The 22,631-nt window shown below is 48.8% G+C and overlaps 2 protein-coding genes across 6 annotated transcripts in view; one reads left to right on the top strand and one right to left on the bottom strand.

Moving 5' to 3' along the window:
* Positions 1–3,758: 3,758 nt before the first annotated feature.
* MRPS18A (mitochondrial ribosomal protein S18A) lies at positions 3,759–20,557 on the top strand. 5 transcript variants are annotated; one of them, XR_009211354.1, is made up of 8 exons: positions 3,759–3,888; positions 10,734–10,765; positions 13,232–13,339; positions 16,239–16,362; positions 16,584–16,653; positions 17,529–17,630; positions 18,903–19,117; positions 19,952–20,053. XR_009211354.1 is itself a non-coding variant. In XM_032140201.2 (7 exons), exons 1-6 carry the CDS (start codon positions 3,777–3,779, stop codon positions 17,602–17,604), a joined length of 522 nt encoding a protein of 173 aa, XP_031996092.2. In that variant the 5' UTR covers positions 3,759–3,776; the 3' UTR covers positions 17,605–17,630; positions 19,952–20,097. The 5 variants fall into 5 exon arrangements, 4 of the variants coding, with proteins under 4 accessions (XP_031996092.2, XP_031996091.2, XP_058288502.1 ...); XM_032140201.2 differs by lacking the exon at positions 18,903–19,117 and having other exon boundaries at positions 19,952–20,097; XM_032140200.2 differs by lacking the exons at positions 17,529–17,630; positions 18,903–19,117 and having other exon boundaries at positions 19,952–20,557.
* A 294-nt stretch (positions 20,558–20,851) lies between these two features.
* The window catches only part of RSPH9 (radial spoke head component 9), a 24,242-nt gene continuing 22,462 nt past the window's right edge, over positions 20,852–22,631 (bottom strand). The window contains exon 5 of the mRNA XM_032140198.2: positions 20,852–21,071. Coding sequence (XP_031996089.1) covers positions 20,911–21,071 — 161 coding nt within the window. The 3' untranslated portion in view covers positions 20,852–20,910. The remainder of the gene's footprint in view (positions 21,072–22,631) is intronic.

Here is a 22,631-nt window from a genome sequence, read left to right as displayed (position 1 = left end):
GGAAAATCACTTGAACCCGGGGGGCAGAGGTTGCAGTGAGCCAAGATCACACCATTGCACTCCAGCCTGGGGAACGGAGTGAGACTCTGTCTCAAAAATAAATAAATAAATAAATATAAATAAATGGTCTATAAACATGTGAAAAGTTACTCATCTTCATTAAGCATCAGAGAAATGTAAGATAAATACACAGTGAGATCCTACTATATGCCAACCAGAATGGCAAGATTAAAAGTACAAAAAAAAATCAAATATTGACAAGGTGTGGAGCAATTAGAACTCTCACACACAGTTGATACCAGAGCAAACTGGTACAATCATTATGGAAAATTGTTTGACAATATCTAGCCTGGCCTTTGGGCCAGACATGGTGACTCTAGCCTGTAATCTCAGCACTTTGGGAGGCTGAGACAGGCAGATTGCTTGAGCCCAGGAGTTCAAGACCAGCCTGGGCAACATGGGAAAAACCCACCTCTACAAAAAATACAGAAAATTAGCTGGCATAGTGTCTTGTGCCTGTAGTCCCAGCTACTCAGAAGGCTGAGGTGGGAGAATCACCCGTGCCCAAGAAGTCCAGTCTACAGTGAGCCATGATCACGCCACTGCACTCCAGCCTGGCTGACAGAGCAAGACTCTGTCTCAAAAAAAAAAAATTTAATTTAATTTAAAAAGGCTTTTGTAAAAACTGTCAAGGTAATATCTTCTACTAAAGCTGAGCATAGGCATACCCTGCAACCTAACAATTCCACTGCTAGATAGGCCCCAAAGAAGTTTGTTCTTGTGTTCACCAAGAGTCACGTAGAAGAATGTTACAGCACTATTTGTAGTAGTCCCAAGTGGAAAGTATCTAAATTCTATCAACAGAAAAAAAAAAGTGATTTTTAAAAATATGGTATATTCACAGTGGAATATTATATAAAGGTCAAATGCAGGGAAAAGTAATGTACTGTGCTAAAAATCAGGATAATGATTATCCTTGGGGGGTAGTGTCTGGAAGGGGACACAATGGGGTGTTCTAGAGTGCCAGTCATGTTCTGCTTAAACATGCCACTCCACTCCAGTATGGGTAGTGTGTTCCCTTTGCAAAAATTCATCAAGCAGTACACTGATGATTTGTGTGTTTTGTTTTGTTTGTTTGTTTGTTTTGGTTTTTGTGTTTTTTGGGGGGTTTTTTGGGGTTTTGTTTTTGTTTTTGTTTTTGTTTTTGAGACACAGTCTCACTCTGTTGCCCAGGCTGGAGTGCCATGGCGCGATCTCGGCTCACTGCAACCTCCACCTCCAGGGTTCAGGTGATTCTCCTGCCTCAGCGTCCTGAGGAACTGAGATTACAGGAGCCCACCACGCCCAGCTAATTTTTGTATTTTTAGTAGAGATGAGGTTTCACCATCTTGGCCAGGCTGGTCTCGAACTCCTGACCTTAAGTGATCCACCTGCCTCAGTCTCCCAAAGTGCTGGGATTACGGGCGTGAGCCACTGTACCCAGCCTGTGTATTTTTCTTACATAGGTAATACTTTAATTAAAAGATGTGTTGTTTGTTTTTAAAAGCTAGTCTCCTAATCAAAACCTGGTCTCACAGAATTGTAGGGACTAATCATAAATGGATACAGAAAAATAAGATACTACAAAGCAAAGAATATCCACAGCATTATTTCATCTTCCTAAATGTAAACAATGCTTATCTCTGGATTTTAGATGACATTTATTTTCTTTTTACTTTATTTATTGTTTCATTTTTCTACAATGATCACACGTTACCTGTCATAGTTGTTTCTTAAAATAAAATTTGGTTATGATAAGATAATGAAAAGAGGGTTGGCACTCAAATGCTTTAGCTCACTATGTCCAAAGCAAGCCCTGTGTGGGGCTCTGTTGCTGCCCTTGTCTCTACTGGATTCCTGGAAGTTGGAAATGGGTGAAGAAACAGGGGATGTGGTACAAACACAAAAGGTCATCTATACATCTATAAGCTCAAGGTCATCTATACAGAACAAACTTGGAAGCTATAGGGAGAGTCAAAGCTTTCTTGATCCTGGCTGGGACACCTAGACCTACACCCCACTAAGACCCTCTGCTTCACTCCTAATCCATGTGTCAGTATCTACCACCTTGATTGACTTTTAAGTTTCCCCTTCACCGGGTTTACCTTTGCTAAATGAGATGTTTTAATGTACCCCAATGCTGCATTTCTCCTGTTCTCCCTGTCTACGGTGATGCCACTCACACTTTCCATACAGCAGCTGTTCTGCATCCTCCTAGCCTATTAGGGTGACGGTCCCAGCTGGATGATGGGCTCCTCTCCCACTCATCAGAAAACATGCTATGTCATTTAATAAGCCTGGTTTTCCCATCTATGAATCAGAGGATAGGAAGAACTGAGTTGTGAATGATTTTCCTTTCCTATGGAGCTCCAGAGGAACATCCTATACGTCCCACAAATCTAAAAGAGGAAAAACTGGGCAGTTGTATTTTCTCTTTGGTACCATAAGCTTCCTTACAACATAAGTGAGTCCAACTTGTGAAAAGAGTCATCTCCATAACCGCTCTATTAACTAGCTTATGTTTATTGAGCCCTTTTGTTTCGTTTTGTTCTTGAGACGGAGTTTCACTCTTGTCGCCTAGGCTGGAGTGCAATGGTGCAATCTTGGCTCACTGCAACCTCCACCTCCTGGGTTCAAGCGATTCTCCTGCCTCAGCCTCCCAAGTGTCTGGGATTACAGGTGCCCGCCACCACACCCACCTAATTTTTGTATTTTTAGTAGAGACAGGGTTTCACCATGTTGGTCAGGCTGGTCTTGAACTCGTGACCTCAGGTAATCCACCCGCCTCAGCCTCCCAAAGTGCTGGGATTATAGGCATGAGCCACCACACCCGGCCGATCACTTATGTTTTATCACATCTAATCTTCAGGGTCTAGTCCTCCCCTAGGCCCTATAAAATAAATTCTACTCATTCATTCAACAAGTATATATTGTACTCTTATTATGTGTCAGGAACTATTCTAAGTGCTGGAGATGTGCGAGTCAACAGAAAACAATGTTCCTGACTTCATGGAGCTTACAGTCTGGTGAGAAGACACATACAAAATAAACATAAAACTGAAATTGTCCCAAGAACTAAGATGGAGAGGCATCTGGTGCTGAGAATGGGCAGTCAAGCAAAACTGTGGAAATAAGGTTTGGGGTGAGCTCTAAGAAATAAGTAGAAGCTAACTAGACAGCTAAAGAGCAGGCAAAGGAAATAGCTTGTACCAAGGCCCTGGGGCTAGACAGAGGTCTAAGTATAAGCAAATCAAAGATCAGTGTGGCAGTGGTCAGGGAAGAAGGTGGTATCAATTCTATCCCAGGTCTGCCTGATATCCGATACTCCAGAGCCAGAGTTCCTAACCATTTCAACCTCTCCTGTAGAGGTCTAGCCCCAGTCACAGAAGCTGAAAGTCCACAGCTGACGTGCAGTGTAGAGAAAGCTTTAAAGACATAGGGTAGGGATGTTGCGTGCGATTTTCCTAAGGAAGCCTTCCAGGAAACGAATGCAACCTTGAAGACTTGCAGGCATTGGCAGACAAGAGCTAGAAGACCTCCCTTAGATCCTTAACACGAAATGTAGGCTTGACGCAGAAGCCTCTCTTCTTATCTCAAAGCGGACAGGTGAGAGTAATGATATGACAGGAATAAGCGAACTACAACCCCGCCCCCGCCGTTCCTGCCCCACCACTGCGGCGGCGCGCGCTACGTTCCGGAAGCGGAAATGGACGAGAGGTCAGGGTAGGTTTTTCAAGATGGCGGCCCTCAAGGCTGTGGTGTCCGGCTGTGGGCGGCTTCTCCGTGGGCTCCTAGCGGGCCCGGCAGCGACCAGCTGGTCTCGGCTTCCAGCTCGCGGGTTCAGGGAAGGTGAGTCATGCGTCCCAGCAACCTCCTGAAATTGAGAAGAGCGGCAGAGACTGCTTCCGCCAGCCCCGGTGCGCCCCTTCCTCCCTTTCCTTCGTGCGATTCTGAAACTTTGGAGGTACCGGCTCCCCCGGCGTGCTTAAAAGCCCCTTCCAGACCCTGGTGCCTTATCTTGATCTCCTGCCCCTGTGAGTATCCTCACGAGGCGGAGGAAGACGAAGAGAAAAGCCTGCTTACTTAGCAGGAGCAGAAAAGAAACCTGTCCCAGGGCTCAGAAAAGTTTTCGGAAAGGGTTTGCATGTTAATTCTTCTTCCGTGTTCTCCGAATCGCAGTCTCTTTTATTAAGAGTCTCTGGATCACGAAGGAAGGCCATCTGGGTACCCTCCCAGAGCCTCCCTGAGCCTCCCTTTCCACTTTCTCTTCCAAAATGCTGTGATCTGATGGCGGCTTTCTCTGCCCGGGCCGCTGGTCTCCCTGAGAGGGGGAGGCCACAGTGGAAAGGCCATTGAATAGCTGGACATAGGCAAATGCAGGATGGTAGTTCAGCTTTTCATTACTCTTAATCTGGGAAAGCGACCTGATTCGAGCATCAACTGAGAGTTTACTGAATGCCAAGTGCTATGCTTCAAGCTGTGAAGGAATTCTGGAGACAGAAAATACAGCCCTTTTTCTGAAAAGCTTAGGTTCTAATGAGATTATGTATATACACACTCCAATAAATGCAAGTTAGCCTTTTACGTGACGAAGTACAGGGAGACTCAGTTACTGGAAACAGCAAACCCAGTTGGAAGCTTTCATAAAGAGGATGTGTCTTGAGCAGGCTCACAAAAGGATGGAATCTGGCGGAGAGTGAAACGGTCTTTTAGGACATAGCCTTCCTTTGTGTACTCCTGGAAGCAGGAAAGGATGAGTGATGTGCAAAAGAAGAGATGTGGGGTTTTTTGAGGATCTGGCATAGTATTGGGCGGCATATCCTTTAACGAAAGCTGAGAAATATCCAGTGGAAAAGAGTGACCATTGTTGTCAGAGGGAGCAGAAAAGTCTAAAAAGAAGAGCCTAATGAAGGGGCCATTGGATTTATCTCAGAAGAGGTCTCTTTGTAGCTTTCAAAAAGCAATTTCAATAGAGTGGCAAACAAGGAATCCAGCTTTGGAGAAATGAAAGAGATAGTTGATGAAGAAATGGAAATAGCAGGTATGTTGGAAGAATTTAGCCCGTAAGGGAAGTGGAGCATTTGCTAGAAAAAAAAAGTCTGGGCCGGGCGCGGTGGCTCACGCTTGTAATCCCAGCACTTTGGGAGGCCGAGGCGGGCGGATCACGAGGTCAGGAGATCGAGACCACGATGAAACCCCGTCTCTACTAAAAATACAAAAAATTAGCCGAGCGTGGTGGCGGGCGCCTGTAGTCCCAGCTACTTGGAGAGGCTGAGGCAGGAGAATGGCGTGAACCCGGGAGGCGGAGCTTGCAGTGAGCCGAGATTGCGCCACTGCACTCCAGCCTGGGCGACAGAGCGAGACTCTGTCTCAAAAAAAAAGAAAAAAAAGTCTGGATATTGCCTGATTAACTTATCCATTAGTAGACCCATTAATAAAGACACTAAAGAAATCATGCAGATGATAGAGAGGACTTGGATGTTTCATTTGTTCCCATGCTGCAAAATAGGCATATCTCCATACCATTTTGGGGAGTCTACCAAGTGTCAAACGCTATTGGCTACAATTTGCATATTCTTATGAAATTCAAAGTTGAGGCAGATTTTGCTATGCTTCCAGAAAAAAAGGCAAGAGGAATCGTTTTAACAACAAATATTTGAAGTTAGACTTAAAGAATTTTTTCCGTTGGAGAGTTTGTGAAATGATGGACTGAAAGCCAGGTACAGTGGTACATATCTTTAATCCCAGTACTTTGGGAGGCCAAGGTGGGAGGATCACTTGGGCCCAGAAATTGGAGTCTAACCTGGGCGACGTAGTGAGAACCCCCACCTCTTTAAAAAAAGGAAAAAAGGGTGGACTGTAAATCAAATGGGTCTCTGAAATCCTTCATCTAAATGTTAGGTTGCATTAATGTGATTCTAAATGAAGGCACTACCATATTCTATATTCTTAAGAATCACCTGTCTTCAAAGCTTGTAAATGAAAACATTTTCTTTTGCTATTCTATCCATTATTTGTAAGGCATAAATTATTATACATATAGCTAATTTTGACTAGTCTCAGCTGGTATATGTGACACCCAAACAATATTGTACACATAGAATTTAAAGTTGTGGGAAAGAAGCTGGTTCTCTTGCTGAAAATATTCAAGCATCCTACTTTTCAAAGTATCAGATAATAATACATAATTTTAGCTCATGAGGACTGAGCACCAATTTTCCTGTCTATGAAGACTTTCAGTCTAAAACAGTGATTTTCAACTGGGGGGGCAATTTTGTCCCCCAGCAACAATTGGCCATGTCTGCAGACATTTTTGGTTGTCACAACTGGTACTACTGGCATCTGGGGGGTAGAGGCGAGGGATGCTGCTAAACATAACGCACAAGTCAGTTCCCCACAACTAAGAACCATCTGGCCCAAAATGGCAGTCCTGCTGCTGTTGAGAAAGCCTGGTTTAAAGTTTGACCAGAGAGATACACAAAGCCAAAAAAAGATTATTATGGAAAAAGCAAGACTGAAGGAGGACGAAAATAGAAATTGTGACTTACTGTGCCTGCTTCAAATACTGTGCTAGGTTTTCCGCATACATTTATTCAGTCTTCTCAAAAACACCTTAAAGGTGGATATTAACTGTCCTCATTTTTGTAAATGAGGAAATGCAGTTCCAAGGGGTTTAATAGCTTGCCCAGCATCACATGTCTAATAAGTGATGGAGTTGGAAGTAGAGCCAGCCCTCTTCCCTCTCCACCAGTAACATCACCTTGGTATTCCATGGCAGGGCCTCCCTTATTGTTCCCTCCTTCCCTGAAAGCTCTTAGCAGTTAACTTGCCAAAGACCATTTAGTGCCTTTATGGTTGGCACTGCCAGATTTAGCAAAGACTGTGTTGGATCTCATTCCTCCCTTATCCCTCTTAGAGCCCTTGTGAAGGAAATGTATTTAAAATAAAAAAACAAACATTATTATATAAATTAAGACATGATCTGTCAGACACTTAGAGAAAGGTATATTGAAGTGAGTAAAGGCCAAAGGGAATTTGCTTCATCTCTTTCACAGTCAGTTAAGAAGGCCTTCTGGAAGACCTAACATTTCAGACAAGGATATGCCTGGCAGGTTGGGCAGTCCCATATAAAAGCTTTGAGAGAGGAGTGAGTTGGAGTCTTTTAAGAATTCAGGGGACATAGTCCAGAGTAACCTGCTAGTGGGAAGAAATTTTTGTGCAGCAGTAAGATGACTCTTTCTGAAGCATAGGGCAGAGGGACGTTCCCTCAGGGGTCCAAGGGAAAGAAAGGGGGAGGTGATGAGGGAACCAGAAACTTTAATGGTAGAGTTAAAGATGAACTGGAGGAAGCAGGGCTTTGAGGCAGGAAGGTGTTTGCAAAAAGTTGTCAGTGGCCAGAAATGCAAGCACACATCCTAAACATGGCACTCCTCTCCCTGACCCTACATAAGACTATTAGGGCCACTGCCCAGCCATCAGTTACTCCAGTCTTTCCTACTCTGCTTCAGCCCTGGTTTCTACAGATCCTCTCCAAGAGGGACCTTGGTCTCTGGGCACTTCAGCAGTGCCCTGCACTCCTCATCTTTTTTCACTTCCTCTTTTACTAAGCAGTTGGGTCCTTACACAGCTGCAGTTCACTGTGTCTGTTCATGTGGCCATCAAGGTTTTTTGCATTTTCCGTGTTTGTTGTTGTTGTTGTTGTTGTTTAAGAGACAAGGTCTTGCTGTGTTGCCCAGGCTGGCCTCTAACTCCTTAGCTCAGGTGATCCTCCTGAGTAGCTGAAACTATAGGTGTCACCCCGTCTCCTCCTTTTGCGTTCACTGCAGTCTCACCGGAATGCCATTTGTTCCACACTATTATAATTCAGTTATCTTGGACTCCATCCTAGGCAAGTATTTACTGAAGTACTCAAAGGACCTCTTTACGAGGCATGGACTTTATTATAGTCAAGTTCCCATACAGAGTTTAGTTCTTTTCCTCCTCTAGGGCAAAGACTGTGGCTCCTATTCTACTGTAATTCTCCACAGTAGGTAGAATGAAGCTGTATAGTCCATAAGTGCCCAGCAAATGTGTTGCCTCATTGGGGACAGATTATTTCATGTGTATGAGAAGTGCTTATCTGGAAAGATTTTGGCCCTTAGTTCTAGTTTAGAAAACTGCTTCATCTCTTCCCTTAGCTTACTTGATACTGCCATATCTCAGAACACAAGGGTGATTCCATCTTTTTCTAAACAAGTTTTCTGTTAGTGCCTAAATCTCTCAGTGCAGCTTTTCTTAGCCACCCCCACTTCTCTTGAATAGGGAAGTAGCCAGCAACAAAATGGATCAAGTTTTGTTTGGTTTTGACACGTTTTTGTATGCATGCTGTAAATCAATACTATTTTGATTCCGATCTCCTCTTTCCAGAGGCTTAAAATCTACTAAGGGCCTCAAGGACCAGGCTCCAACAGGGCCTTCTCCCCCTGCACTAAGACACCACCCTGATCAATGTCAGTTCAATGTGAGTTCTCAGGTCATTCCTTCTGGTTTGACAAATTGTCTCTGTTAGATAAGCATCTGCCTATTGTTTTACCCACTGGCTTCTAGTAAGATGATTCGCTGGCTCACAGTTGCTGTGTGGAGGGGGAGCTTGTGAGCAGTGGAGCTTGCCATGGGCTTTGATCTGTTTTCCAGGGGCCAGTGGGATGACTTCAGGATTTGGTGCTTTGCCGGGAGTGATGTGTGTTTTGTTAGACTTGTTTACCTCATGGTTAGGACCCAAGTGCCTCCACCAAGCAGGGAACCACATGTTTATCCACTTGTGTTTCAGGGCATTGTTCTTCTGCTGACTCCAGTGGTAGCAGAACGTGTCTCTCCTTTTGTTTCCTTTGAGGATTCTTAGAAACTTTCCCCCTACTTGTTGCTCAGATTAGGTTGTCTCTCAACTTGGTTATTGCAAATTTGCAAAGTTGCAGGGTGCCTGGAACCCCTACTGGACTGGGGATGTGCCCTCCTCCTACCTCCCTTCATTTCTCCCCATCCTCCGTTTGTAGGTTGATTCTGCAGATTGACGTATTGCAGTGACCTTCCCTCTGCAGCTGTACTGGCTTCCAGACTGAGGACCACGTTGAGTCTCACCCAAATCCCATTCTTGGGTTGGTCTGTGTTCTGTACAAGTAGATCCGTGTGTGGGGTGACGCATTTTCTTTTACATGGAAAAACCTAGGTTGTCTTTGAATTGATTAGTAACTACAGTGTTCTCTGGAGAAAGCCTCCAGGGCTTTTCTAGCCACTGTTATTCCTTTGTATGTCTGGAGTTGGACACTGAGAGGCTCTCAGGTTGGTTGTTTTGGAGCAGTGAGTCTTTATGAATGGGTTGCCCAGAAGACAAATGAGGGACAATTCCAAGCAGTCTGTGTCCAATTAGCTGTTGGTCACAGAGCTCAGTGATCACAGATGCTGCCATGGGTCTCTGGTTGGGTTACAATTGCCTTTTTCCTTAGATGGTCCCTTCTCTTTTCATTGGTGTTTGTTTCTTTGAGATGGAGTCTCGCTCTGTCCCTCAGGCTGGAATGCGGTGGCATGATCATGGCTCGCTGCAGCCTCAACCTCCTGGGCTCAAGCAGTCCTCCCACCTCACCTTCCCAAGTAGCTAGGATTACAAGTGCATGCCACCATGCCTGGCTAATTTTAGTGATTTTTGTAGGATTTTGCCACATTGCGCAGGCTGGTCTCTTAACTCCTGAGCTCAAGTATTTCTTCGCGCCTCAGCCTCCCAAAGTGCTGGGATTACAGGCGTGAGCCACTGTACCCGGTCTGGCTTCTATCTTTCTAAAGAAACTGTGTCAACACGGGAGTATCTCCAAGAACTATTTGATTATATTAGCTGAATGTGGGCTATTGGCTCATTCTGCATCTTGGTTAGGTAAGATAGGAAATGTATTCAGCTTGACAGATGTGTGCAACTGATTGTCTTGCCATCAGATTCTCTTCTGACTGCCTCACCTAGATAGGCAAAGTACTGAGGGTGTCCCTCTCTGTTTGGAATGGCAATACTTGAAATTCTTCTTGGACTCAGTATCTTCATGCTCCTTATTCCTACCTCATCCATCAACACTCTCCAGTATAGATAATAAAATGCAACCCTGCAGGGAGAAGAGGATTTCACTCAAGACTCTCAAGATGTGTTCTAGGAGTGAACTTGTCTTTTTGCTCATTCACTGGGTTGCCACTGGAATAGTGTTAGTTCAGTGCTATATCTTACATTGTAAACTCTTCAGAGCAGAAACCATTCTTATCTGATTCTCTTTGTGCAGGAACACACACCGCCTGCGTACTTTTGAAGGTCTTTTAGAACCACTACCCCACCCTCTTTTATTGCTAGCCATTGTAGGACAGGATCTGACCAATTCCTTTGGATAGAACCAAGATAAATATTTGCATAGAAAGGCAAAAACAATGCGAAACTCCTTAATCCCATACCAGAGAGGTGATGCTACCTGGGCATCCTGGGCTTGCCCCCACCCCACCTCAAGGGCATAGAGCCTTGGCACTAGTGGGGTGAACCCTGCGTGCTTTCTGTTCCAGGTGGAGACCATGAGAGAGTACAGACGGAAGGCTGCTTTTTTCCAAATGTGTAGAATTTGAGCTGTTATTTGAAACTCTCTGTTCCTTATTAAATGGCTGACCTAATTTTTCCCCCTTTATCTCTGTAGTGGTGGAGATCCAAGAAGGGAAGACAACTATAGTAAGTATCGTTGAGTTGGCCATGTATAACCTCTTTAACATTTGGAGCTGCCTGGCCGCTCCTCTGAGGGAGGGAGGGGCCCAAACTGGACGCCCAGCTCCAGGATCAGCTCCCTCAGTGACCATAAATCCCACGGCCTACTATTTTTCAAGCTGTGAGCTATAGTGTGGTTAATCAGGAACAGTTGCTGTGCCTGGGCTGAGGTATCTGCTATTTGATTAAAGTGGCCTTTTGTGTAGCAAGGTCTCAGAGGCCTTTGCTGATAAGCTCTTTGGCGGATGTTGAATCAGTTTCCCAAAGGGGAAACTAAGGCATTGTTGCATGCCTAGAGAGCCAGAGTAAGTTGACCCACAGCCAAGAGCCTGGACCTCAGTTCCTTTCTTTTCTGGCTAGAATGACTAAACTGCTCCTTAAATGATGCATTTAAAAAGTGACATTCTCCCGGCCCTGGCCTCACTAGCTGGCGCCCTGGCTTGTCTGTTGGTAAGAAAGTTGGAACAATACTTCATCTACCCACTCCCCCCTTTCCCTCCCTGGGCCCATCCCACCTCCCTTCCTTGGGGAGTCATGGGGCCTAGATTATCCTATAATCCTTAAAAGACAACAACATTGTTTTCACATGGTCTTCTATGCCTCCAAGAAATCCTCAGTCACTGCACAGAGCTCCTAGAGGCCCCTGTAACTTCCATGTCAACCAGAGATTTAACCCTTTAGGTAGCCAGCCAAGCTCAATCCTCCCCAAGGCAGTCTTATTCCCAGGACAAGTCCATTGGGTCTCCCCCTAGAATGCTCCCTCTGCCTTTCCACTACTTAGCCTCAAAACAGTTCTTTTTAGGGGACCCTCCCCAATCCCCTTAGGGTACCTTTTAGGCTCCTTGATTCAAAGCCAAAACAAGCATTCACTCTATAAACTCCATGCTGGAGGAGAGAAATACATCTGACTTTTGAGTATATAGAGCGTTTTTCGTGTGGGGCATGAGTCTGCTGTTTGTAGAATAGATGTGGAGGCATTGTGGCCTATGAGAGCCCTCAGGGGAGGAAAGAGCCCATCCATGCCTTTAGCGGCATGACCATGGCTGACTGGATATTATTCTCTCCCCTATGAAATAAGATCAGACACCTACCTCACTAGATTCTGGAGGTTAAGTGAACTAATATATGTGAACCATTCTTAGCACTGAGCCACACATATAATGGGGAGTCAATAAATGTCAGCTCTCCCCACCCCCCTACCCCCAACCCACTGCAACCTGCTTCCCAAGGCCTACCATGTACTTGCGAATTTTCTCTAACATCTCAGTTTCTGGCATAGTTGTGATTGCCATGGCAGAAGGAGGGTAGCAGTGCTCTGCACAGCCAAGTAGTACTTCCAGCCCCTTTCCCCTGTGCCACTTCTCCCCCAGGAGACAGTGTTGCTTCCCTCCCAAAGCCTCTCAGACCCGTCCCAGCCTCACATAACCCACAGCCTCAGTCAGCCAGGCTTTCTAAACTCCCCTCTTGCAATTGGAGCTAATTCCCAGATCGTTGGTTTATTGCGCTTAGTAATTCCAAGGCTGTATCACAGGATACAGCAGCGATAGGGAGGTCATTTCACACTTGGCCTCAGCAGGGTTTAAAAGGTGGCATCCAAAATGATAAAAGCAAGGAGCATGACAGGGAAATGTATCCTCCCATCTGTATCGTGTTGGTTTTTTCTTTCTTTCTTTTGTAAAGAGAGAAGGAGTGCATGCATATCTGCTTATATGGCACAGCCCGGGTTTTTTCAGCCTTGCTATTCCTGGCATTTGGGGCTGAGTAATTCTTTGTTGTGAGGGCTGTCCTGTGCATTGGAGGATGGTTAGAACATCCCTGCTAGATGCAGTAGCACTCCCTCCCCCAGTCATGACAATTAAAAATGTCTCCAGACATTGCCACATGTCCCCTGGGGAGCAAAATCACCTCTGGTTGAGACCCATTGGCATAGCCTTAGCTCTGTAAGATAAAGCTAGGAACTGCAGTTTCCCGCTAGGAGGACATGTGGGATGGGAGGGAGGCTTTCTTTGGACTCTATATCCCTGTGCCACTTAAAACTTTTTACCATGTGCATGTATTACTTTCCCCCAAAGCCAGGGAGGGGAAAAAGTCTAGTGTTCTGGTGCCTTTGTTTTTTCTTTTGAGGAAGGAAAGGTAGCATTCAATTGATACAGCAAACCCCTCTCTCCCTCTTGCCACTGATACTAAGTTCAGATGGTTTCCATTACCCCTGTAGGCCACCAAACCACATCCCTGTAGCTGTCTCAAGGCCTAGCATACAGTAACTACAGAATAAACACCACAGTTCAGGCAGAGAAACCTCTTAGCTACTCCCACAAGAACCCCCAAGGTAAACTTTCACCAGCATTCCCATCATTTTGGGGTTTGTGCAAAGATAATGTGGCTCCACGCAGGCCCTGTCTCTCACACTGGCTCACTTTCTCTGTCTCCTAGATTGAAGGCCGTATCACAGCGACTCCCAAGGAGAGTCCAAATCCTCCTAACCCCTCTGGCCAGTGCCCCATCTGCCGTTGGAACCTGAAGCACAAGTATAACTATGACGTGAGTCTGGGTACAGAGACACTCGGTTCTGTGTGTCATGAAGTTCTCAGATTCCCTGGTTAACTGGAGCAGCATGCCCCCGCTGTAGCTACTGCTGCATTTCATGGAACCACCAGAGATGGGAGCATTTTGTCCGGTTGTTCTCAACCCCGGCTGCACATTGGAATCACCTGGGGAGCTTTAAAAAATAATGATGCATGGGCTCCACCAGGTCCTCCGAAGCCACTTCATAGATATGGTCTCATTCACCGCAGCTCTCCCTCTGAAGAAGACCCATCACCATCTTCGGTAGCCTAGGAGACTGAGGTCACGGTGCGGAATCAGCCTGCGGGGTGGGGCCTGAGCATTTTTTCAGTGCTCTCCCATGGTTCTAATGTGCAGCCAGGGTTGAGAGCCACTGATTGAATTTGTGGTCTGGTTGTGCCTCAAACCACTAGGGCCCTTAACTCAGCTCGCAGGGGTTGTACTCTTGTGGGATGGAATCATGATCTGGGTTTGGCTTTCCTCTTTTATGATGACGGTGTATTTGAACAGGCTCTTGGTTCTCACTGTGATCTGGGAACACATTACCTTTTCGTTCTGTATTGGAGCTATAAAGATACCTGATTACTCAAGCTCTTCTAGTGCAGTCGTTTCCAGGGAAGAAAGACAGTAGTGAATAATAACAACAGCTAACATTGAGTGCATACTCTTATCGGGCACTGAGTACTTACCTGTTTTAATTCACTTAGTTTTCACAATAACCCTATGAAGTAGGTACTAGTTTCATCCTCATTTTACAGATGAGGAAATTTGAGACATGGAGATGTTTGTGAACTTGCCTCAGACCCCCCAGCCAGTATCAGAGCTGGGATACAAACTCCAGGGATGAAAGCCCAGGCAGAGCCCGTGCTTCTAATGACTACACTACCTCCTCCCCAGAGATGGGGAGGGCGTGGGACTAAGGACACAGCCCTGGAGAAATTCTTACTTGTTCTTCAGAGCTCTCACTGGTGACATGAAGCACCCTATTTTTGGGTTTCAGGTGATTCAGGCTCTGGGCCAGTTTGACCTGCAGGTTGTCCCTGTGCCCCTTTGTGGAATAGGATGACTAAAGGCAGAGATCCTGATCAGGTGATAAGAGCAGGAGAAGCCACATGCCCATGGGATCTGAACAGAGTGACCCAACTAATCTCATGGGCTGGAAGCCTTGGCTTGAGGCCACCCTGAGGGGTAGGGGGGTTCTTTCTGTCCTGGGGCCCTTCTCCTGATGGCCGCCTGGAGTAACAGAAAGCAAGCACACAGGCAAGGGGCAGTGTTCCCAGCTGCTCACCATGCGCAAGTTAGTGGGGTTGTGGGCATCCTTGGAACCTCAGCTGCTGATAGAAAAGCAAACCCCATACCCGCCCAACCATGGTAGGGCACTCTTCCTACCAGCCTTTTCCAGGAAACATACTTGGCTCTCTCCAGCAGAAGAAATCTAATCCCGTCTGAGGTAAAGGCTAAAGTTGTTTTTCCTTTTACCCCTTTCCACTCAGAGCACCATTAACCTGAGCTGCACAAAGCTGTTAGCTTGCTTGGTTGGCTACGGTGGAGGGCTGGGGCCTCCAGCCCAGTTGATTAGCCCTGGATTAATCCAATCCAAGTTCTTTTCATCAGATTCTGAAAAGTACAGGGGTGGGAATTGAAGGCCTGGGTCCCTCAGGAACTGTCCAGTGATTAAAACAAATCTGCGGTTTTGCAGCAAGGCGCCTGCCAGGGCAGCAAGTTGGTTCGTAGAACTTGACTGCTAAGATTGGCATGCCAGGCCCTTGCAGGGAGGGGAATGGTGAGTTTTCTTTAACCCCTTAAACCATTCTATGACAGCGGGGTCTTGCTATGTTGCTCAGGCTGGTCTCGAACTGCTGGGCTCAAGCAGTCTGGGAATTATAACATTTTAGACCTGGCAGGGAGGTGGTCCCTTGTCTTGATTCTGGCTCTGTTTATCTGTTCCTTTGACCTGTCCCAAGCAGCCTGGTGGGCATGTGATGGTCCGAAGGAAGCCCAAGAATCCATTCAGATCTGGTCACAGGGGGCCTAGATCATGTGAGATTAAACTTCACAACCCTGGTTCCTTCCTCCTTGGCTTTTATGCCTTCTTTGCACTTCAGAGGGAATGGCAGGAGGTGGAGGGGCTGTTTGCATATACTCTGGCTTGTGGTATACAGACTTTAAGGTCTAAAATGTTACAGGTTTCTCCTCTTGTGTGGAAACATAGGGCATGTCTCCTAACCCTACCTGAGCAGACATTTTGTCCAAGAAAGATGCTTCAGGTACATAAAAGATTGGTGACGCTTCTTGAAGAGTTTCTGTTCTCTAACCTAGTCTATCAGAAGATGATCTCACGAGGCTGGGTGTAGGGGCACACACCTGCCACCCCAGAACTCCGGGAGGCCGAGGCGGGCAGATTGCTTGAGCCCAGGAGTTCAAGACCAGCCTGGGCAACATAGCAAGACCCCATCTCTACAAAAATTAGCCAGGCGTGGTGGCATGCACCTGTAGTCCCAGCTACTCAGGAGGCTGAGGTGGGAGGATCACTTGAGCAAGAAATTGGGAGGCAGAGATTGCAGTGACCCGAGATTGCGCCACTGCACTCCAGCCTGGGCAACAGAGTGAGCCCTTGCCTCAAAAAAAAAAAAATCTCCTAGAGAAGCTGGGAGCTCTTGGGGTTGGTAATGGGGTACAGAAAATCTTACTAAGTTGAGATTAACCTTTGTTGGGTGAAGGTAGCAGACCCATGTGCACAGCTCTGTGTGGAGGAAGTGATCTCAGCCAGGTTCCCAGGAGACATCAGCCTCCCCTGTAGACCATGAAGCCCTAACTTCCCAGCATCAAAAGCAAGCCCAGCTGACCCTCATCCCCTATTTTCGGTTTCCACTAGGATGTTCTGCTGCTTAGCCAGTTCATCCGGCCTCATGGAGGCATGCTGCCCCGAAAGATCACAGGCCTATGCCGGGAAGAACACCGCAAGATCGAGGAGTGTGTGAAGATGGCCCACCGAGCAGGTAGAAGACCCTGGGGACCAAGAGGGGCAGAGGGCTACAGGCACTGTCTCCCCACCCAGCTGCCCCATGTTTCAGCCCCTCCTGGAAGAAAAGTGGATATCCAGAGTGTTAATTATACTCACCACCCAATGCCAACCTTCCCGCTCCCTTGGCCTTTCCCTCTGGCCCCCTCGGAGCTGCAGAGGGAGCTGCAAAGACTATCCCCTCTTCCCCCCACTCAGGTCTGTTACCAAATCACAGGCCTCGGCTTCCTGAAGGAGTTGTTCCGAAGAACAAACCCCAGCTCAACCGGTAAGCAAGCCTGGGTGTGAACAACCTGAGCGTTCTGCGCTCAGGAAAGCTAGGGTGCACCTTGGCTGTCTGTTCCATTCCCTGCCAGCTTATGCATCCACCCCCATCAGTCCACCCCTGCTGCAGTCTTTGCTTCTTCTGTTGCCTTCTTTGCCAACCTCAGCCTCTTTCCTCCCCTGTAGGGCCCTTAGCAAAGGGGCAAGGAGGGTAGAGGCCCGCTGATTGGGCATTAGAATGTGCTAATCCCCCGTTTATGACATCACACTGGGTTGCTATGGGGATGTCAGTACTACTACAAACTTTCAGTATCCTAGCTCTCTCCAGTGCTGGGGTTATTAGAGGACAGGAGGCCTTAGAAATGGGAGGGCCTCCTGGGTTAGTGCCACTGAATACAGCTGTGCAGGTTGCACACTGGACAACTTCAGGGCAACATCCATGTAGAGTAGGTCACAAATAGTGCTCCCCAGAGTTGTACAGTTAACAACCTACACAGCGCCATGTGGCAGCCCAGGAGGCCCTGAGTTCATATAGAGAAGGAAAGGATGGCCTGCAGCCCTTGGAATCACTTTGTCTGCCTTCTAGTCTAAGCAGGACCCTGTAGAGTGGAAGCAGATTCTTGTCTGACATTCAAGCAGCTGTCCCATCGCAAGTTCTCTTCTTCCCTCCTCTCTGGCATCAGCACACTCACAGAGTCTTAGATCTCTAGTATCCCCTTGTTGAGAGTAGAGCCAGGTCTGTAGAATTGATTTGAGGGGGGTTCTTCTTCTCCCTACCAATGGCCCTTTCCTCCTGTCCAGCTGGTGGTTCCCAGACTGGAATGAGGAACATATTAGGTTGGTGCAGAAGTAATTGCAGTTTTTGTCCTTTTTTAATAGAATTGCTCTCTGTAAGGTATCAAAGGTGACTGACGCAAAGCAAACACCTCAGCCCCCAGCAAACCTCCTAGGCTGATCCCCACCAGAACTCAGGCATGGAAGGTAGGGGGCTGCAGGGGGTGTGGGATGTGGGAATGCAGGGCTTCTTCCTGGTACCTTGCCTCTCTGTCCCTGGAGGCTAAGTCAGAGCTGGACCTTTACCAATACCATGCCAGCACCCTGGCTGTGTGCCCATCTCTACCTGCACCCCCCACGTTGCTAGCTCAGCCATCTGCCAGCAGCTCTTGGGGAGTAGGACATGCTAACCTCTTCCTATGTCTCCTAACTATGCTATGGACCATTTGGGGGTTGAGCCCACCCCCTCTGGCTTTTTAAGAGACAGCAGCAGGCCTGAGGACACAATCCATCCTGCCTCAGGCCTTTGAAGCTAGGCCAGGCGCCCTCCCATACATCCGGCATCCTTTAACGTGACACAGGATTGATGATGTGTGGGGGCTTGTCGGTTGCAAAAGGCCGCCCTGAGCGGGAGGGGGAGTTCAGGCTACGAAGGAAATGGATTCCCTTGCGGGGGAGTCTCGTTTAATGCTGCCATGCGTGGGCCCAGGCTCTGCCGGGGCCTGATGGAGCCATGCTTTGTCTGCTGCTGTGTCGCTCCTCCTGCTGCCCCTTCAGGAGAGGTAGGAAGGGGCTGGTTTAGGAAAGAGACTTGGTTCTTGCTAGAGCTGGGGTGTTCCCAAAGAGCTGGCTGGAGGCCACCCAGCCCACCCCCTGCCAGCTGGCCACTCCATGTGGCACAGGCATCAGGCCCAAGGCCAGCTAAAGCCCAGCTTCCCTCTCCAAGGCATGGGAGAAAGAACAGCTTTAGGGCAGTAGCTCTGGAGAACCTTTCTAGCTTTTCCTCTGCATCCCCAAATCTCAATGAGCACCCTTCTGGGGAGCCTGCTCCCATACCCCATCTCTTCATGTCCCCCTCTGAAGCCTGGGAGAGGCCAGCAAAGGGGCCATCCCTGGTCCCTTCCCTTTACCTTACTCTTCTGTCACCCAGCACCAGCGACCATAGAAAAAGCAGTCCCCTCACACCTGTAATCCCAGCACTTTGGGAGGCAGGCGGATCACTTGAGGTCAGGAGTTCAAGACCAGCCTGGCCAACATGGGGAAACCACGTCTCTACTAAAACTACAAAAATTAGCCACGCGTTATGGCGGGCTCCTGTAATCCAAGCTACTCCAGAGGCTGAGGCAGGAGAATTGCTTAAACCCAGGAGGTGGAAGTTGCAGTGAGCCGAGATCGTGCCACTGCACTCCAGCTTGGGCGACAGAGCAAGACTTCGCCTCAAAAAAAAAAAGCAGTCCCTATAACTAGCCTCCTTCACAGTCATCACCCTGGCCGGGGCAGTGACAATTCCGGGAGACACGGAAGGCCCTCCCCTCCCTGCCCAGCACACACTTGGAGTGCAGGCCAGCACCTCCCGCAGCTTCCCCTCAACACAGGGCTGGCAGCAGAAGACGAAGGTCCAGCGGAGCTCGGTTGAACTGCATAAATCAGCAATCATTTTTTCCACTTCTTTTATCTACGAGTTTTTAGCTAAGGTTATTGAGTTTTTAAATAATAAAGCTTTTTCTTTGACGGTCTCTAGAGACAGCTGGGTTGAGCCCCAACCTAGAATGGAGGCAGGGGAGGATTCCTGGCCTTTGTCGTGGCTGAGCTTTCAGAATGAAGGATGGGCCTTTCTGGATAGGATCCAAGTTTTATTCTGGACAGAGTAAAACCCAATCCCAGCCGGCATGAGCCACTTTTCTGGGAACTATCAGGGCCCTGGCCATCCCCAAAGGAGGCCAAAGGTCCATGGGCGGCAGCCATCTTTCCCCACCCCCCTCCTATTTACAGGAAGCTTCCTAGGCTAGGGCTGTGCCCACGGGCCCTTACCCCTTGATTCCCATCACAGGTTGGGTGAGGGGCAGGGGTCTTACACCAGTTGTGGTACCCTGGGGAGTTCCCTGAAGGCTGGGGTAGCTGAGTGAGCCAAATGGGGAAGAGTAATGGGTTCCTCCAGGCCCTAATATCAGCTCTTCTCGCCCCATGGCTGAGGCCAGAGAGGAATGATCTGCTCTTCAGGCAGCCTCTTCTCCGCCTTTTCCTCAGCAAACACACACCAACACTGACAGTTACAAAGATCAAGGGAGCTTGTGGCCCTGGGCTGCCTGACCCTGGCCACACAGGCTTGCGGCAGCAAGAGCCCAGCCCATCTGTTTACAGGACGCTCAGCAGTTACTCCCAGGAAAATCCCTGCACTTCAGGAAAGGGAAACTGGTGAAAGGATTTGCTTGCCCAACCGTGGCCTGGCCTGAGGAGGTAGTGCTCCACTCTCCCAGTTCCAGCTTGGGCCCCCGGCCCTCACAGGCACCTCTGTTCTCCCTCCACAGGTACCTGACGCGCTGGGCTCCTGGCTCCGTCAAGCCTATCTACAAAAAAGGCCCCCGCTGGAACAGGGTGCGCATGCCTGTGGGGTCACCCCTCCTGAGGGACAATGTCTGCTACTCAAGAACACCTTGGAAGCTGTATCACTGACAGAGAGCAGTGCTTCCAGAGTTCCTCCTGCACCTGTGCTGGGGAGTGGGAGGCCCACTCACAAGCCCTCGGCCACAACTATACTCCTGTCCCACCCCACCACGATGGCCTGGTCCCTCTGACATGGATGGACAGGGGACAGTGGGACTAACTTCAGTACCCTTGGCCTGAGCAGTAGCAATGCTGGGAGCTAGAGGCAGGCAGGGCAGTTGGGTCCCTTGCCAGCTGCTGTGGGGCTTAGGCCATGCTCAGTGCTGGGGACAGGAGTTTTGCCCAATTGCAGTGTCATAAACTGGGTTCGTGGGCTTACCCAGTGAGTGTGTGCTCACTGCTTGGGAAGTGCAGGGGGTCCTGGGCACATTTCCAGCTGGGTGCTGAGCATTGAGTCACTGATCTCTTGTGATGGGGCCAATGAGTCAATTGAAAGGAATTCATGGGCCAAACAGGTCCCATCCTCTTCATGACAGCTGTGAGCTCCTTACTGTGGGAGAGCTGCAAGGAGCCAAGGTGGGCTACCTGACAAACTTGCTGCTCTCGTGTGAATCCAAGAAACTGCGTTCCTCAAAGGGGCCCTGGTTGTCACCTCCCACAGCCATTTCCACCCATCATTGTCTAGTATCTCTTTCATTAGCACATTCCAACCGTCTGCCACTTGGTTTAGAGATGAGCTCCCTGGCTCAGTGGGCCTTTCAGAATCTGGAACCAGACGGAGGTGGAGATAAGAAGATAGGACAGAACAGGCAGGCCACGTTCACTGAAGCTTAAGAAAATCATGTTTAGACTCTGTTTAAAAATATCCAGGCTGGCTCCCATTCTATAGCATGAAGGGCAAGTCCATGTTCTTCTCACCAGTGCCCACGTAGATGTAGCCGTAGTTCTTGGTGCAGGGAGCATGGTAGAAGGTGAGTCCCGGCCAGAGCAGGCTGCGCAGCACCACCAGGGCATTGCCCCTCTCCATCTGGATACTCCAGGACCCTGAGATGAGACAGGCAGAGGGTGAGGCCTGGTGCTGCTAGAGCCAGAGCTCTGCCCTTCATGCTGTGGCCCCTGGCTCCTTGGGCAGCCAGGCCCCGGTGCTAAGGTTCCACTGGGGAAAGACCATTTAATTCTCCAGATGCTTTACTCCCTGGTTGCCTTTTAGCCATTATTCTTTTCGTTTTAAGAGACATGGTCTCACTCTGTCGCCCAGGCTGGAATGCAGTGGCGCAATCACAACTCACTGCAGCCTTGACTCCTGGGCTCAAGCAATCCTCCCACCTTAGCCTCCAGAGTAGCTGGGACCATGGGCATGCACCGCCATACCCAGCTAACTTTTTTGATTTTTTGTAGAGATGGGGCCTCACTGTGTTGCCCAGGCTGGTCTCAAACTCCTGGGCTCAGGCGATCCTCCCACGTTGGCCTCCCAAAGTGCTGGGATTACAGATAGGAGCCACCACGCCCAGCCCTTTTAGCCATCTCACTGCTCATTAAAACCACTTTCAGAGGGAGGGCAAAGGAAATGAAAAGAGGTGAAACTCAAGCCAGTCTGTTTTGTTCCTGTCAGCAAGTCTAGCTAAAGGTTGAGTAGGGGAGGAGGCTGAATCCAATCCACAGGCAGAGGGGAGTTGGGCTGGGCCAAGGGAGACACCAACTCCTCCCACACTATACCCAGTGCAGTCACCAGTTCTAGCGTGGTTTGCTGCTACTTGCCATTTTGCTCTGTCTTCCCCATTTCCTGAAGCCTCTCCTGAGTTGGATTAGACCAGACCAGGAAAGGAAGGCTCAAATAGAAGTTTGGGCAGTTCAGGCCTCCTAGGTCAATGGCCCTTTCTGGCAGCTGGTAGACTGGGAGCCATCCTTGGTGGGAGGGGACTTGGGCTGCCCCTAATGAGCCTTTGTCCTAGGTTCTGCCCTGGTTTTTGCCTCCCCACACAGGAGCAGCCCAGCTCAGGGCTGAGTCGTGCAGCCACGAGGACTTGGCTGGAAGGGCCTGATTCAGCTCCAGAACCGAGGGAGGGAGCCACAGTGTGGGAGGAAGGAGCCTGGGAAAATCGCCTCTGGATGCAGATCTGGGGCTTCTATTCCCCTGCGCACTGAGGCCTCTCCCGGCCCAGCCACAGCCCTGTTCCAGGCCCTGCCAGAAAGGCAAATGCTTTGAAAGTTTTGGTGTTGGACCAGCCAGCCATGCGCTGAGAGCTGCTCTGAGGCCTTCATCAGCTGCCAGCTCAGCCCGGCTGCTTGGCTCCTCCTGCCCCAACTTCCCACGGGCCACCTCCAACCATGGCTCACCCTAGTCACTCTACACCCTGCAGCCTCACAACTCAGTCCCCACCCACCGGGGGCCACCCTGCATCCAAGAAACCTGATTGCCAGGAACCCCTGACCCTCATGGCAGCTCAGCCTTACTCAGGGTGCAGCCGCCTGCCCAGGTCAAAACCAAAGTTTCCTGGGTGTATATAGTTTGGCCGTCCCTGGTCCTGCTCAGGGAGAAGCCAATCGCAAAGCTCACTTTAGCAGTGTCATGTTGTCCAGCACCAAGTGTCATCGCCCATGCAA

The sequence above is a fragment of the Hylobates moloch genome, unplaced genomic scaffold (assembly GCF_009828535.3).
Source record: "Hylobates moloch isolate HMO894 unplaced genomic scaffold, HMol_V3 SCAFFOLD_20, whole genome shotgun sequence".
Taxonomy (NCBI): domain Eukaryota; kingdom Metazoa; phylum Chordata; class Mammalia; order Primates; family Hylobatidae; genus Hylobates; species Hylobates moloch.
Note: the sequence above shows the minus strand (reverse complement) of the source record. Positions and strands in the feature narration are given on the sequence as shown.